The following is a 15,528-nucleotide window of genomic DNA, read 5'->3' on the forward strand; positions in this document are numbered from 1 at the left end:
CAGCCAGTCTTCATAGGACCTCTGGTCAACTTCATAGCCCTCCTCTGGACTCTCTCACAAGGTCCATGGCAATTTATTTAACACCTGTAGTTTATTAAGATAGCTTTTTTTTCTGGATTTATACTATTCTCTGGACATAGTAAATAGAATTGAATTCTAAAGATACAAAAGTTACCATGGCTAAATAACTAAATTCTAGTCAAGAAAATGATTTAAAGATTTATAAAAGTTAATAAAAGGAGGTAATCTTGCATCCAATTGTAACTTTATGTTTTAAGTACATTAAAGAGAGTAGCAGACATTGTAGCATAAAATGTTACATATTGTTCATAAACTATTCATGATTAGTAATAAAGATACATAATTATTAATGTTTAAAGAATTTATAAACTGTATTGGGTTGTTATACCACCTGATAAGGTTTATACCACCTGAATAATGTTTTTTTTTTTTTCAGTGATACAATTTAGGTATGGTATTTCAGTAACTTTTGCTTATCTTCCTTACTCACAAGGCCAAGTTTGTAGTAAGAAGCATTTTACTTTCTGTCACACCAACTGGTAGTTAGATTAAATGGACAGATTTTGCAGTGTGAAAAAAAGCCTTATGTGTGTGTAAGTTTAGCTGGTTTTTTCTCCCCAGTAGCAACAGAGAGCTTAACAAAGATGCTTTCTCTTTGACCTTGACTTAGTTATATTCTTAGACCACTGCGGATACATTCTCATTCATTAATTATTCACATATTATTGAACAACACTGAAGAGAATTTCTTAAATTCATATTTGGGTAATGACATGTTTGATAATAATAATAAAAAAATTCTCCCTATGTCACCTCTCTAGCACTCCCTATTTATTCTTTGCTCCTCTAAGAATATAATTTCTTCTACTGAAGCATGAGACCATTGTTACTACCCATCTGCCACATTCATTCTTGGTGCCACTATAACACCCGTCAGACCTCATTTTCCCCTGGGTGGAACACTCTTCCATATAAAAGACAAGTGTCACACCTCAGCAGGGAATAAGTGGTCTCTGCTTTTAAGCTTGCTGTCAGTAAATACTCCGTTGTATCTCTCTACTCTGACTCATGTCTCTGTGTTACTCATGCCCTGCCATATGGACTTGACAGTGTGTGTAAGGGGCTGTGGAGTGGGAGAGTGCAAGAATTCATGACTCAGGTCAGCAGGTAGATATGCAATGAGAGCAATGAAGCCGATTTTGAGCACAAACAAACACAAAATCAGGGAAGCAGAATAGCAGGCTGTGGCAGAAAGCACTGAGAAACACAGAACAGAGGCAGAAAGCCCGGCTAAGACCTTGAGTGGTGCTTTCAGAGCTAGTTCTTCCTACAATGCAAGCCAATAATCTCTCTCCAGAGTTCTTTTTATAAATCCTCTGCCATTTCATCTATGACTCTCCCATCACCACCCTGCGATCTTTGGCCCTGATTTCTCTTGTTCCTCCCTAGTTCCTTACTTCTCTTTGATTCTACGTTTTGTTGGTTTGTTGGTTTTTTTTTTTTCCCCTCAGCCTCAATTTCCCTGCTTGTATCTCTTAATAATCATCCCAGTATCTCCACTGCAAATGGAATTGAGTATTCCATATTTTCTGAGGGCCACCTTTTCTCCTAATTTCTTTTTTATTTTCAGGAAGAGGTGATGAACAATTTTGGCATTACTTCTATTCCAACTACCACAGTTGCCAGCTGGCATCCTGCTTTCCCCTTCTTTCAAGCACAGCCAAGAACAGCAGTAAGCTATGGCTCAGTTTTTATGAGCATTCACATAAAACCTACATCCTTAGACTGAAAAAGCTATAGCATAACTATTTTTTTTAATGGTTTATTGGAAACCATGTTGGCATTTTTCTTAAAATGCAGGGTCCTGAATGGGGATATTACTACTTATTTTAAAAAAGGATGTTTGTAGTCTATAGGAAAAAAAGTGAGCAGAATTATTCCAAGCTTCTATTTTTTTTTTTTTTTTTAACCAGTGTCAGAAGCTGAGAGAGCAGCACTGAATTATGACTTTAAAATACTTACCTTGGCAATAGTATAGGTTAATTAAGCTGTTAGGCTTTTGCTCAGTGGTCTGGGCTAGAGAGAAAAGATGCACTACTATGTTGGATTCAGCTGAAACCCAACCAATATTCCCCCAGTCTAGCAAGATGTACAGTGTCACTGTTGGACATGAAATGATTCACACGGATGCATCTTGAGGTGTGGTGAAAGAAAGAGAGTACTTTATTTGTTCTTTCAGTATTTATAGGTTTCTGACCACGACCAGGCATTGGATGGTCAGGTTAACACCTTCCCAACCGCACTGGCCGTAAGAGATGTCCATCAAAAGGCATATCTTTAATGGAATGTATAAACACCTATGTTTATAGTTACTTTCCTGGGAAAGTGGCTAGAACTTGTAAAAGCAATATTGAAGGCCTGATTCTCAGGGTGACAGTACAGCTATTTCTTCTGCCACTTCCCATACCTACATTTTGTTGTCCAGAAGCATGACTTGGTGATCTAAACTACCCCTATCTTTGCCAGTGACTGCAAACAAATCCTTCGGGCTCAGTTCTCCAAGCTTCTGTGGCCCAGCAGCACCCACCTGCTCCTTCGGCCAGGGTGCCACAGTCACCTGTGTGCCAAGGCCAGAGGAGGGAAGGGGGTTGGAGTCCAAAATGATTTGCATGCGCAGACTGTGTCTGTACAAGGAGAAAGGATCTCTGTGTAACTTCAGCTGCCTAAGGAATGAGTGGGAATATCACAAAATGGGTAAAGGTTGTAAGGGACTACAGTGGGTCATCGTCATTCCCCCTGCTCAAGCAGGGTCCTCCTAGAACACATCGCACAGGATTATGTTCACACAGCTCTGGAATATCTCCAGTGAGGAATACTCCACAACTTCTCTGGAAATCTGTTCCACTGCTTGGTCACTTGAGCAGTAAAGAAGTTCTTCCTCATATTCAGGTGGAATTTCCTGTCTACCAGTTTCTCCTGTTGCCTCTTGTCCTGTTGCTTGGAACCACTAAGAAGAGTTTGTCTCCATCCTCTTGGCACCCTCTCTTTAGGTATTTATATGTACAGAATATCCATGTGCAAAAGTAGCTGTGCAGATTTCACACAGGAAAAGTGCAACAGAAACACTGAGAGCAGGGCAAGAGTGTAATTTTGAGGGAGCTTTATCCCCATTTTTGCCCTTGATGAAGACACACAGCCTCTAATATAGCTTTACATTCTTCTTATATTAAGATCCTCAAAACTGCACACGGGATTCGAGGTGAGGCCGCACCAGAGCGGAGCAGACCGGGACCGCCACTGTTTCTACTTTGGATATTTCATCGCTCGACTTCTCTCGGGGACGCCTGAACGGGGACGAGACCAGGCTGGGCACAGGGCCGCGACAGAGGGAGGGAGAAAGCGGGAAGAGGGGGGTGCGGCTTCTTTCACTTTTGGGGCAAATAAACAGCGGGCGCTACCACGGCCCCGCCCTGCGGCCCGCCCGGCCCCGGTCCCGCCCCTGCCCGCCCCTCGCACGCCGGGACCGCGCTGGGAATCGCGCTCTGCCGCTCCCGTGGTGCTCCCGCTGCCGCCGGAGCCGCGGGCCCGCCCGGCCGTGCCGGCGCCGGGCGGGAGGATGCGGCGGTTCGCGCGGGTGGCGCTGCTGTGCCTGGGCTGCGCCGTCTGCTCGCTGCTCTACGGCCTCAGCCAGCTGGCCCTCTCCCTGGAGCAGGAGCCTGGCGGCGGCGGCCGCCAGAGGCAGGCCCGAGACCCCGCCACGCCCGGCGCCCGGCGGCAGGCAGGGAGCGCGGGCCGGGGCGAGGCGGGGACCGAGAGGTACGGGGCGCGGGGGCCGGAGCCGGGGCCGGGCGCGGGCGGCGGATCCCGCCGCATTCCTGCGGGGAGGGCCGGGAGGGCGGCAGCGTGCCGGTCTCCGTGCCGGTCTCCGTGCCGGGAGCGGGGGCCCCCGGCTGCGCGGGGCCGGCCGGGCGGCGGCGCCGAGGCCTGGAAGGCGCTTTTGGGGGCAGCGGGCGGCGGTGTCTGTGCGCTCCCTCCCGGCGTCCCGCGGCTGGCCGGAGAACGGCGGGTGGGGAAGCCTTAAACAAACAAGAAAAACTTTCGGGAGTGGCGTTGCCGGCGACCGGGGCCGCCCCCGTGCGCGTCCCCGCGGCGCTAAGCCCGTCCCTGGCTGCCGCTTGGTGGGACAGGGCCAGTGAGGCGATGAGGGCTGCGTTTCTTTCTTCCGAAAGGAGAAAATTTCACGGTGCTCCTTTAGGTCTGAAAGTTAGTAACTTTATGATTATCAAATATAACTTCAGTGAAGTAAAACTGTTTATTATGGGTTACCTTTATACAGCCAGTCTTCTCACAGAAACCAGTGAGTTCAGTTCTATAATTAAAGGGGTGCATATCCGAGCATCTCACACTCTGCATAGTTCTGTTGCCCTCTGTCAGCAGAAATTTTAATGTGGCCAAGTGGTGAGTGAGATTATGGAATGGAAATTACTAGTTTGCCTTCAGTTTCATAATCCTGTTCACCTGTGGCTGCTGGAATCCTAAAGCAAGAAAAGAGGAGTGACAAGAAGTCTGTTACTGAAAATGGAGGAGAAATTGGAACCAGACCATTCTGGTCTAGCTCTAAGGCTGTTCAGATTCTACAGCAGTTTGCTAAAGCAAAGCGAGTTTGTTGGTTTGGCAATAGTCACTGCTTCCCAGTGCTGTGCAAGTTCTGGTGGCCCCCAGTCCTTGTACTGCTTGTGCTCCTCTGAGCACACGAGTGAGTTGAGCTCGTGTGGTGACCTGCTTGAAAACTACCTAGTTTTCGGCCTACTCAGCTCTATGTATTGCCTCATCATGTAATTATAAAAGTGTCGATGCTGTTGTAAAGGGCTTGTGGAGGATGGCAGGATGACAAGCTGTGACTTAATAATCTTAAAATACCATGAAAAAGCATTCTGAGTTACTAGGGGTGGAGTCAGCTGAAATGTCAAACCCAGCTTTCGACTGGTAAACTACTTGAAAGAATTTTTCCCCTGCGTTTTTGCTTTACTTCAAGTTAACACAGATTATAACATGAAAAAACTCTAAGGATGATTGTGCCTCATTTCTAGTTCGTGATTAAAAACTCCTTGTAAGTGGTTGAAATCTACTAGTTCTAAATATAAATATGATTAAAAAATAATATATATTATATTTGATTTACTAAAGAGAAGATGCAGTTTAAATGAAGCAAACTTTTGTTGGGTAGAAGATGATAATGTAAATAAATTATTTGTACTATTAAACACTAAAATTACTTTAACCTGCATCATACTGTTAGTAAGCAAAAGAAGAACCAAGTTTATTTTAAAAGCTATACTGTTATAATATTTGTACTAAAAGTGTAGTTTTTAAATTAAATATACGAGTGAAGAAGAACCTCAGCAAGGTGCAAGAAGCTTCCTTCTTGCTGCAGTGACATCAGATGAGATATAAATCTGCCCCGTGTTGTAAAATAGAAAAGTTTTACTAACTGAGAAAGTTCTTACCCAAAGGTCTCAAGTGCCACAAGTAATTCCACTGTGTACAGTTTTGTAGGGGCATATCGCCTTGCAAAACCAGTGTCTGTTACCACCTGTGTGGGAATTCTTTACCTATAAACTGCTGTCAAGCTGAGGGCTCAGGATAAACATAGTTTAGTAATAAGTTATTGAAACATGCTGTTTGTGCAAAAAGTAACTTATTTGTCAGTCAGACTCTTAGAAAAGTCCCTAGGAGGCTTTTGTTTAAGGAAAAGCCCTGTCCTGTGACAGTTAAGAAATGTCCCATTGAATGTTCCTTTAGAAGCATTTTTAAATTATTCTCGAGTGTTAAACTGCATTACATTCACTTTTGTAAGTGATACGCACATCTTGCTGAATGTATTGGTGTTTTTCAGTTTTTATACATCAGCTACTTCTTCAGTAGAGATGGAGCACTGTGGCCACATCTGTTTTATGCCCACTTCTCACTGTCTTGTGATCATGTAATATCCTGAAGGGTAACCTTACAGAGTAAATTTCATTTAGATCACCTTCTAATCCTTGAAATTTAACAGTTTGTGTGCATTAGTAGTAACTTTCATAAATGGGTTGCTTCAGCTGTGTTCACTGATAGCTTTAACATAGATTTCAGCAGAGCAAATCTATCATCTGAAGGCATTTGTGCACTCAGCGGGGTTTTTCTTTAGCCAAGAAGTGTTTTCTTTGCCTGAATAGTCTAGTTGTTATATACCACAAGGGGAGAAACACCTGGATCATGCTCTGGGATAGGGGAGGGAGACACTGAATTTTCTGTTAGTTTTTGGAAACATGCAAACATGAAAACTGCAAGCCTTGGATAAGGGTTTGGAATGCTTCACCTGAAATAATTTAGCAATGGTGATGCCATGTTTAAGAAGAAAATAATTGAAAAGGAGGTTCTGTATTGAAACTAGAATTACAGGTTGAGGCAGGTTCTTCCAATAAACGTAATAATTAACAGGAGTTTATTGGGTAATCAGTTTGGTAAGGAGTTGTTTGTTTCAAACGCTGAACTGGCCTGAGGAACAAGAGGACTGGAGACTAAAGGCTTGTATCTTGAGACTTGATATAAACAGCTGAAGAACACAAAGAATTTAATAGCTAAACATCTTCATAAATGTCTTGGAGGCAGGACTTAAGGGGATACTGAGCAAGTTTGCAGATGATACAAAAATGTGAGGAGCTGTTGACTCTGTCAAAGGCAATATTTTGGCAATATTGCCACTTCAGTTGGGCAAATAATGTTCATCTTACTATTCAGGTCCAAAGTGCTATTCTAATAGCAATTTTGAGATATACAGAAGTCTGTTGTCAGTTCTATGAATTTAGTGCAGTCAGTGAATTTGACCCAATTAAAATGGAGCATGTTTCCCTTATGCTGTAGTTTAGCATTTTTGTGCTGCCAGCCATACCGTTCCGCTACATGTGGCATTGCTGCTTGATTGTACCAGTCTCTTGATCTCTAACTGGTCTGGCAGAGGGAGAGTTAAGTGGATTATAGTGCATGAAAAAGGGTCAAAAGTATATCCACAAGCTTAGCAGAGGAGGGAGGTTATGCCAGGTAGCTGGTTCTTTCCTTGATCTGTACACAGCTGTTTTCATCGGTATAAGAGCTTAGGCAGCAGTTTCACCAATTTGCTTCTCAGCTATTCTTATTTTAAGAAATTAGTCCAGAACCTGTCAAAGAACTTCAAAATGTGAGGTAAACTTAAAAGGATGAAACATTGAATAATTTGAAGTTGAAACTTCGATTTAATACTCTGCTGAATTTGACAAGCATTTGACCAGCAAATATTATTTTGCATAGGAATGTTGTGAAGCAATGAAATGTTATCAAGATTTTTCCAGTTAAAAAGTTTAGGTATCGGACATCTTGCATTGCATCGACTATATCCAAATAAAGCCATTGCGTCTATGACAACATATGTCATAACAAATTTGTGGTATTGCTGCAAATGTTCAGAAAAAGCTGTTGAGGAGAATTAGAAATTCTTGGTGCATTTGGAAGTTGAATTAAGCATCTTATCACCCCAGTTTTTTACTCCTGTATGATTATGAGCAGGAATGAAATTCATCCTTCCTGTTTTGCTGCACTTGTGGGCTATGCTGTAGGAGAGATGTGAGTCTGTCTATTAGTTGGTTCATGCAGTTAATAAAACACAGATTGTTAATGAAATGAATTATTACAGGAATGTAGTCATCAGGGCTGCACCCCTCACCATTTGGACATTCTGTGAAAGTTTGCTGTGGAGTTACAGTAGTACAAGAGATGCCACATGGATTGAAAAGTATTTCTGAAAACCATGACCTCCATTAAGAAAAGGAAGTTAGTACTGATTGTTGAGGGTTTTCTTGTGGTTAGAACTTGACCTGCCAGAGGACAGGGCCTCAGTCCTCATGACAGCAACTTATGCACTGCTGTGTATTTTGCACACTAATTTGAAATGGTCCTTTCATTCTGAAAAGCTTTCAGGTCACAATATAGACACCTTTTCTATGTCTGCAATAGTAAAATTTCTACTATGCAGAGGTGTTGAAACTAAATTAACTGATAGAGGTAGTTAAGAAACGGCTTAAGTTGCTTAAGGGAGAGATGCTTTGAGTTGGCAAACAGATCACTGAGAATGCTTGTCTCTGACACCAGTGATTTTTGAAACTTCATGTTTCTTTTTTATATTTTTGACAGTGGTAGGTATTAGAAGTGGTCCAGCCCAGTAGTGTGATGGAGGCAAGGCTGCTGCATTTCCATGTTCCTGGGTCCAGGCAGTAGCAAAGCAGAGCATTTATTCCAATGGGATCATAGACTCTTAGCACATACACACATGGCTGTCCACTAGAGATCAGCACACAAGAAACAGTGCTTGCACCACCACAAGCAAGGGTCCTGATCCTGTTCCCTTCTCTGACTGATCAGGGTGAAAGGTTTTAACGAAAAATACATCAGTGTATGTAAGATGTATCCCTGCAGTAACTGGCCTTAGACTCTTGGTCCATCCAGGAATGGGCTTCTGATCCTCTGGCCTCCACTGTTGCTGACCTGAGTGTGAACCCTCTAGGCTTGCAGCCCCAGTTCAGTTTGTGGTACTCACACCCTCTTGGATGTGCAGACACATGTACAGGTGAATGTGCTGGATCTCTCCAGTTACTGGCCTCAGCCTTGTGGCAGCTGGCCACATAATTGCCTCATGAAAGGGAGGGAATCTTTTGGATAGCTAGTGTCTTAAACATTAGCCGCTCTTCAAACCCCAGGTGGCCAGCTCAGACTTTCTGGTGCTTCCAGTTGCCATCCCTCAGACCCTAATCTCTTGTGGCTATGTAAGAGAGGTTCTTTCAGTAGCTCAGACTTGCTGTTCTCTGCATAGTCTGGCCCAGTCTGACACCTGGCTCCCGAGCCTCTTGCTCTGCTTGCAGGCTGGTCTGGCAGCTGGTGGTTATGTGCACCAACATGCACACAGCCACACGCTGTGTGCACACACCTCTCCTCATCTCTGGTGCAGGCTCTTGGGCCCCTCGGATCTGTGGCCATCTTCTCATTTGCAGGCACTTTGATCTCTGTATGTGCAGATGGAATGGAGCCCCTCTGTCATCCAGGAAAACAGAAGTCTTCACATGTGACTGGACCCTCTTATCTTCTCTCTCCGTTTTTTCCATTCTCCTTCCTCCCAAGTCCACCTTTGATCCCACAAGGAGTGCTACACCCTTTCAGGCAGTACCTCCATTAGGCTGTCAGTAAACTGGCCTGGGGAGTCTCTCCTGTTACCTAAGCTGTGGATGGATCATCTGCCTGGTTCATGTGCTCTCTGCCCTTGTGAATTGGGGCTGGGTTAGGGAACTCCATGTGCCTTGGTTAGTTCATTTCACCTTACATTCTTTTCTGCTTTCTATTTGTGGGGACTGGCCTTTAATCATGTAACAATAATAGATGTGAGCAAAATATCCCTCCATAGTACTGAAGGTGACTATTCCTGTGTGACTAGTAACCTCTCTGAGGTAAGAATGACTGTTCCTGTTTGTGAACAGGTACAATGCATCTCCCTAGCTGTGTAAAGCAATTTTTTGTAGTCCAAGCTTTCCTCAAATTTTATTTCAAGTAAAAAAATACCTTAATGAGAGGCATTTTAAATGATCTTATTGTGAATGCCTAGAAGAAAATGTTGTCCAATTATTCCAGTCTCTTAATCCTTTATGTGAAAAGCCTTTGGAGAATATGGTAGCATGTGGTCAATTGGGAGAGATTGCTGTTGGCAGGAGAATGTCTTGAGCTAACATTAGTTAAATTGCATATGTACGTATCCTAGTAACACTTTTGTTTTAAACATGCAATTTATGAATCAAACCCAAGGCTGATAATCTTGCAAAATGGAATATTGGAAAGGCCTAATGGGTCAGAGAAACAATTTAGCCATTACTTCAGATTTGTCTCTTGCCTTGGTAGTTTGGGTAGGATAATACTCAAGACAGCTAAGAAAACTCTTGTTGACAGCTCTAAGAGGAGTCCCCTGTAATATTAACATAGTAATCTTCCAAACCAGAGAATTCTTTTGGAGAGATTGTCTATTAATTTATCCTAAAAGTAATGAGAAACAGTTACTTCAAAAAGCTGATAGTAGAGATCGTAAAGATTGTTCTTCAGATAAGTGCAAGACTTTACGTGCCTTGAAGTTTTTATAAAACTTCAAAAGCCACAAAGAGTAATGTAAGAAAGAATCTGGCAGAGAGAGCTCAAGGTTTTATGCTTTGGTAAAGAGTAGTGCAGATGCTCCTGAAATAGAGTTGCAGTCTGTATTTTCGGGTTTTGTACCTGGGTATTTATTTGTGGAGAGCATTCTTAAGTAATGAAATAAAATTACTTGAAAATTCTTGCAAGCACATTTATCTACAGAATATAAAGATTTCCTGTGATCTACCAAAGAACTGCACCATCCCCCACAGCATGTAAATGAGGCTTTGTGAAACACTGTGTTTATCAGGTCTTTTTTCTCAAGTGTTACAAAAAGCAGAAATTACATAGCTTGACATTTTTTGATGTTACATTAAGCAATTATTTTCTGGTATTTGCAAAACATTGGCCTTTACAGGTTTCAGATTACACTTCCAAGATGGTACTGATGAATTTCAAACTTGCAAAGCCAACTTTCAGTAGGGTTCTGAGCTATAGTCCTTAAATACCTTTTCATCAGCCGCTTTTGTATTGGTTTTCTTCTTGCACGTCTTTCATTCACAGATACAAACTTTCAAAGGAGAATAAACACTACTGGCTTTGTATCACCAGGGCAGGGAGCAGAGAAGGTTGTTCAAGAGAGTATCTCTTGTTTTACAATATTCTGCTTACTCATTTCAGATCGTAATTCTTGATGTTGATTTTCTCACCAGAACCTTTGAAATAGACACTTCTGTTTCTTTTTAAAAATATTTTCTATATTGTGGTTGCATAAAATGTAATGGTGAACTGCTAAAACTAGCTGCTAGTGTAGCACTAAGTCAATAAATTGTTAGTGTTGCTGTTAGTATGAAGAAAGAAAATTTGTGAAATGTTGTGATTATTTCTGTGTTACATTAACCATTTGTTATGAAACAATGGAATTCCTTGGTGCTGCTAAGTCCTGTTTTTTATTAAAAATCAGATTTGCACGTTTGCACTGACTAGAGTAATGGATGAATAGGGATTGTGTTAAATGGACAGTGTAACCTCGAAAATGAAAAGTTACAGTTACTCATCTGTTTTGAGTAGATGAAGGTGTTGAGAAGGTCAAGTTCTTTCTAGCAATAAGGGCTGTCATTCACTTATTACCTATGGGCTTAATTTAATCCTAGAACATAGAAGAATCCTCAAAAATCTCAGCCCCTCTGTTTTTCTCTAATTCTAAAATGTTCTAAAAATTTTGAAGAGGAAAAGCTAAAGGATGTGGGACTATTCTACCTTTAAAAAATTCTGATTAGCATCTAATACCTTTTCCTTTGTATTCAAGTTGCATTACATAGCCAGTTTTCTGCCAACTAATTAACTGTTCAGCTTATGCTTGAGCTAGGAGACTGTCCATTGAACTTTACCATAAAATCAGTAACGTTTATATAGGTTATTTTTGTCTTATTCTGTTAGGTGTAAGAATTTGTCTGTATCTTTCTGGAATTCCTATTGGATGCTGCCCTCTGATGTTTGTGGAATGAACTGCTTTTGGGAAGCTGCTTTTAGGTAGGATGTTGTTAAATAGTACTTTATTGTTTGATTGCAGACAGATGTAGCTGATGCTTTTTGGCTCTTTAGAAAGGTGGCAAAACAAAATGTCTTGATTATTTCACATGCATTTCACCTGCTTATATTGTGGTTGCCTTTAGCTGGATTTTTTCTTGTTACATTATATTCTGGAATTGTAGAATCAAGTGTTACTTTAGTAAGAGTAGTTTTTTAAAATTATATTGCTTCGTTAAATAGAAACTTGCTAACGTCTGTTAAAAACCTGTCTGAATATAGTCTACAAAGTTAATGATAAATTATTTTCCTGAAATAAAATTTGCTGCACACTAATATCCATGATACAACTTGCAATAAAATGATATACTTAGAAATTACATGTGGATTTTTTTTTAATTCAAGTTCCATATTTTGTAGAATTTAGGAAGATACTTCATCCAAAAGCACTGAAGCGACCATTTTGAGTGTTCTTTAACATTTAATGTGTTAAAGAGTAGACTGTCTCCTTAATGTTGCATCTTTAGCAATAAGTTTAAATATTTTGATGTGGTGGCTCAGATGCTTTAGACTGTCACATTATACAAGTAGCTTGAAAAGAAGTAAGCTACTTGTCAGGTTATTCTCTAATCACAGACTCTGGTCTATGAAGAGTTATATACTCTTCAGTATATAATTTAAAGTTTTAAGCCAATTTTTCTTACATTTAAAATTTTACTGATCATCCTTTGATATGGTTATCTTTTCCTATTAGTATGAAGCTTGAATATTTCTGGGAAAGCAAAAGGGAAAAAAAGTTTAGCTTCACAAGACTTAGTATTTTTTGAAAATTATGGTTGTGGGAAAGGCTGTAGATCCCTTATTCCTTTCTGCTTGTGTATTGTCAGTGCTTTTTAAGCTCATCAGTTGTCAAGACATTCCTTAAAGAGTTTACTTAGATTGATTTTTATTCTGTTAGTGAACTTCATCTGCTATTTGGGACTGATGAGTTTTTCTCATTGCCATTAGTAGCAATCCATCCTGTGTCAATCCATAGGGATTTGCCTGATTTTGTTAGGCAGATTTAGCTTCCTGAATAGACAGAAATAACTTTTTTTTTCCTTGTAGGCTAGCTTTTGGGAGTTCAGCTTTATGAAGTTTAGCACAGTGGGATAAATCAAATGCTGTTGATTGAGGGTGTAAGGGCTTAGCTCATGCTAGGTGGAGGGACAGGATGTGATTGTAAGCTTCATTTAATCCTTGGACATCTGAGCCAGTTTTGCACTTGTAGTGCAGAGAGAGGAGAGGTCTTGCTGTCTTCTGACCCCACTAAGCATGAAGAAATCCAGTAATGCACAAAAATAGCAGGAAACTTCCTTTCTGGATAGTCTGTCAGGCTTGAGGCAAGTGGAACCTTGGAACCAGAAATGGACAAATCCTGTGCAGTTTATTTGCACATACCTTAAGCTGTAACTTTGATTGATCTATTAAGAATTCTATATGTGTCTGTGAAGACAATTCTGTCGAAGTATGTGTTGATTATGACTTTACTGGATGAGTCCACTTTTGTGATGAAATATGGTTCATGGTGAACGTCTAGTGTTTGCAGAATTTCATGTTTATACATGTTGAAATTAGAAGAAAAAAAGCTGCTTAAATAAGTAAAGGGTGTGTAGTGTTCAGATTAAACATTTCACATTAAGCTGGATTGTTTTATCAATATTTTACTATTAAATTAATCCACATATGTTGTATTGACTTCAGTGCTTGTTGAATTCCTCAGTGAGATGCTCTAAGTTAGAGTGGGCCACCATGCTTCTCCCAAACTTACTCTGACTCTGTTTAATATGTTCACTTGGAGTCAGAGGAGTTTTTGTAAGACAAGAAGTGGGGAAAGATGGCAGGGAGAAGGAGAAAGTGCTCACTCTTTGGATAGCAGCAATTGCTATCCAGCAATTGCTGGGCCTGTGTCCTAAGCCTCATTTCCCTGTATGGGCTGGAATAACAAAGAATTGCAGTTTGGTTTTGGCTTTGGCTATGAGTTATAATTGTGTTTAATTCTCAGACAAAGTGTGTGCGTTGTACTGGGTGCACTGAGAAGCTGAAGGCTGCTTCAAGTATGATACTTCTGAGTTGTGTTCTGGTTTGCAATAGGATTTTTGGAGGAAGAGGAATGAATTTAATTGCATGCATGTTTATTAACCACAGCAAGTGAAGTCTAGCATTCTTGATTTTTGAGACAATACCTGTAGGGTCACTTCAAGGTTCTTCATGAGGATAGTCTGTTGAAAGCTTTTTCCATAAAGAGGCAAAATTGTGGTTCTAAATTGAGTATGTTCTGCAATGGGAAGGAATGATTATTCTACCATAATAATGTCTTAGGCCAAGTAATTTCATCCTGGATTGACTAAACCTTTGTCATAGGTGTGATTGTTACAGTGAGGTACAGAATAAAGCTGAACTATGAAGAGATCAGGATAAGGGAGAGGGATATAAGGAAAACCTAAGAGTTATATATTTGATTGAAATCTGAGGATGGCTACTTTCACTGCTTATAAACATGCCAACAAAATAGTAGGAATCCAAATTAATTTGCTTTTAATAGATGTGGCCAAGTCTGGTTATTGAAATGCACTAATACAAATCTTGAATCTATTTGGGCTGATTTAATTCATGAGAACACTCAATCCATAAGACAGCACTGTTTAACCAGATTTTAAATGAGCTTGTGAATGGAAATTCTGACGTTCTATTCTTGCTCTTTCAATAAACTAACCAAAGGAGTTTGTTTAGAAGAGCAGATCATACAGCTGGAATAACTTTGCTAATAGTACAGTCATAAAATTTATCTCAGAGTTAGAATATCTCCATTTTCCACTGAAGTTTTGAAAACATTGGGAACTTTTTAATTTTTAAGTATTCTTATTGAAAAATCTTAGCTTGTTATCTCTCTGTTTCTAGCTTATAATTCCACTTAGCTTTTTTGTCCTGGATATCAGAACCACAGGGATTTGTTTACCCCTGAGAGAACTTGGCATAGACACTTTGGAAATGCAGTTTTCTACATTATTTCCTCTAAATAACTCTAAATGTATTAAGTGAAAACTAATGCTGTATGGATTTTTAAGATTCAGGTATGTACATAGAAATGTGATAGTATGTAATAGAAATGTTGAAACATACAGAGGACTCTGAAATTTGTGTATATAGACTTCAGTATAAGTCATGCAGTAGTTGAAGATCATTTGAAGCTGATGAACTCTGAACAGGTGCTGGTTCTAACAAGGAATAATGAGGATCTTCATGTTAATCAGTGTAAGATCAATTGCTTTTACTGTATGTGGGAAGGATTTTGTAGCTATCCTGCATCCACATTTTTTCACCACTATTCTGATTATCAACTTTATTGAGACTGTCATGTCTTATGCTTGTGGCACAGATTATTTGTTATCTTTCACCTTGACAGAAGAAGCATGAGATTGCTTTTACGTACAGTGGTATAGATTTTACCAAAACTTTAAAAATGCTGATAAAGATAACATGAGGCTCAGATTTTGCGTGGTCTAGATGATGCTTTTCTTTTCTAGTACAGCTTTCAAGGTGCTCAGTGTTGTCTAGCTGGTATAGCTGCTTATATCCCATTGGGACTGGCTAGGAGGAAATTCTTAGAGGTCATTACTATGGTTATCTGACCAGGCTGATTTCAGTTGTTGGATCTTGCAGCTTAAGTAGGTTTTAAGTTGTGTTGTCTGCTAAAGTATAAAGTTTCACTAAGTTTCTGGGTATATTGAGCTTCATGTGGTATGGTTATATTGTGAT

At 40.4% G+C, this 15,528-nt stretch overlaps 1 protein-coding gene across 2 annotated transcripts in view; it reads left to right on the forward strand.

The window, feature by feature from the left end:
- The first annotated feature begins 3,509 nt into the window (after positions 1 to 3,509).
- LOC131573663 (glucoside xylosyltransferase 1) overlaps positions 3,510 to 15,528 on the forward strand; it is a 29,095-nt gene continuing 17,076 nt past the window's right edge. The window contains exons 1-2 of one of the 2 annotated variants that reach the window (XM_058827835.1): positions 3,510 to 3,837; positions 11,641 to 11,733. In XM_058827835.1, the coding sequence (XP_058683818.1) occupies positions 3,638 to 3,837; positions 11,641 to 11,733 (293 nt within the window). In that variant the 5' untranslated portion in view covers positions 3,510 to 3,637. The remainder of the gene's footprint in view (positions 3,838 to 11,640; positions 11,734 to 15,528) is intronic. The other variant, XM_058827836.1, reaches the window with a different exon arrangement.

This window comes from Poecile atricapillus, chromosome Z (genome assembly GCF_030490865.1).
Source record: "Poecile atricapillus isolate bPoeAtr1 chromosome Z, bPoeAtr1.hap1, whole genome shotgun sequence".
Taxonomy (NCBI): domain Eukaryota; kingdom Metazoa; phylum Chordata; class Aves; order Passeriformes; family Paridae; genus Poecile; species Poecile atricapillus.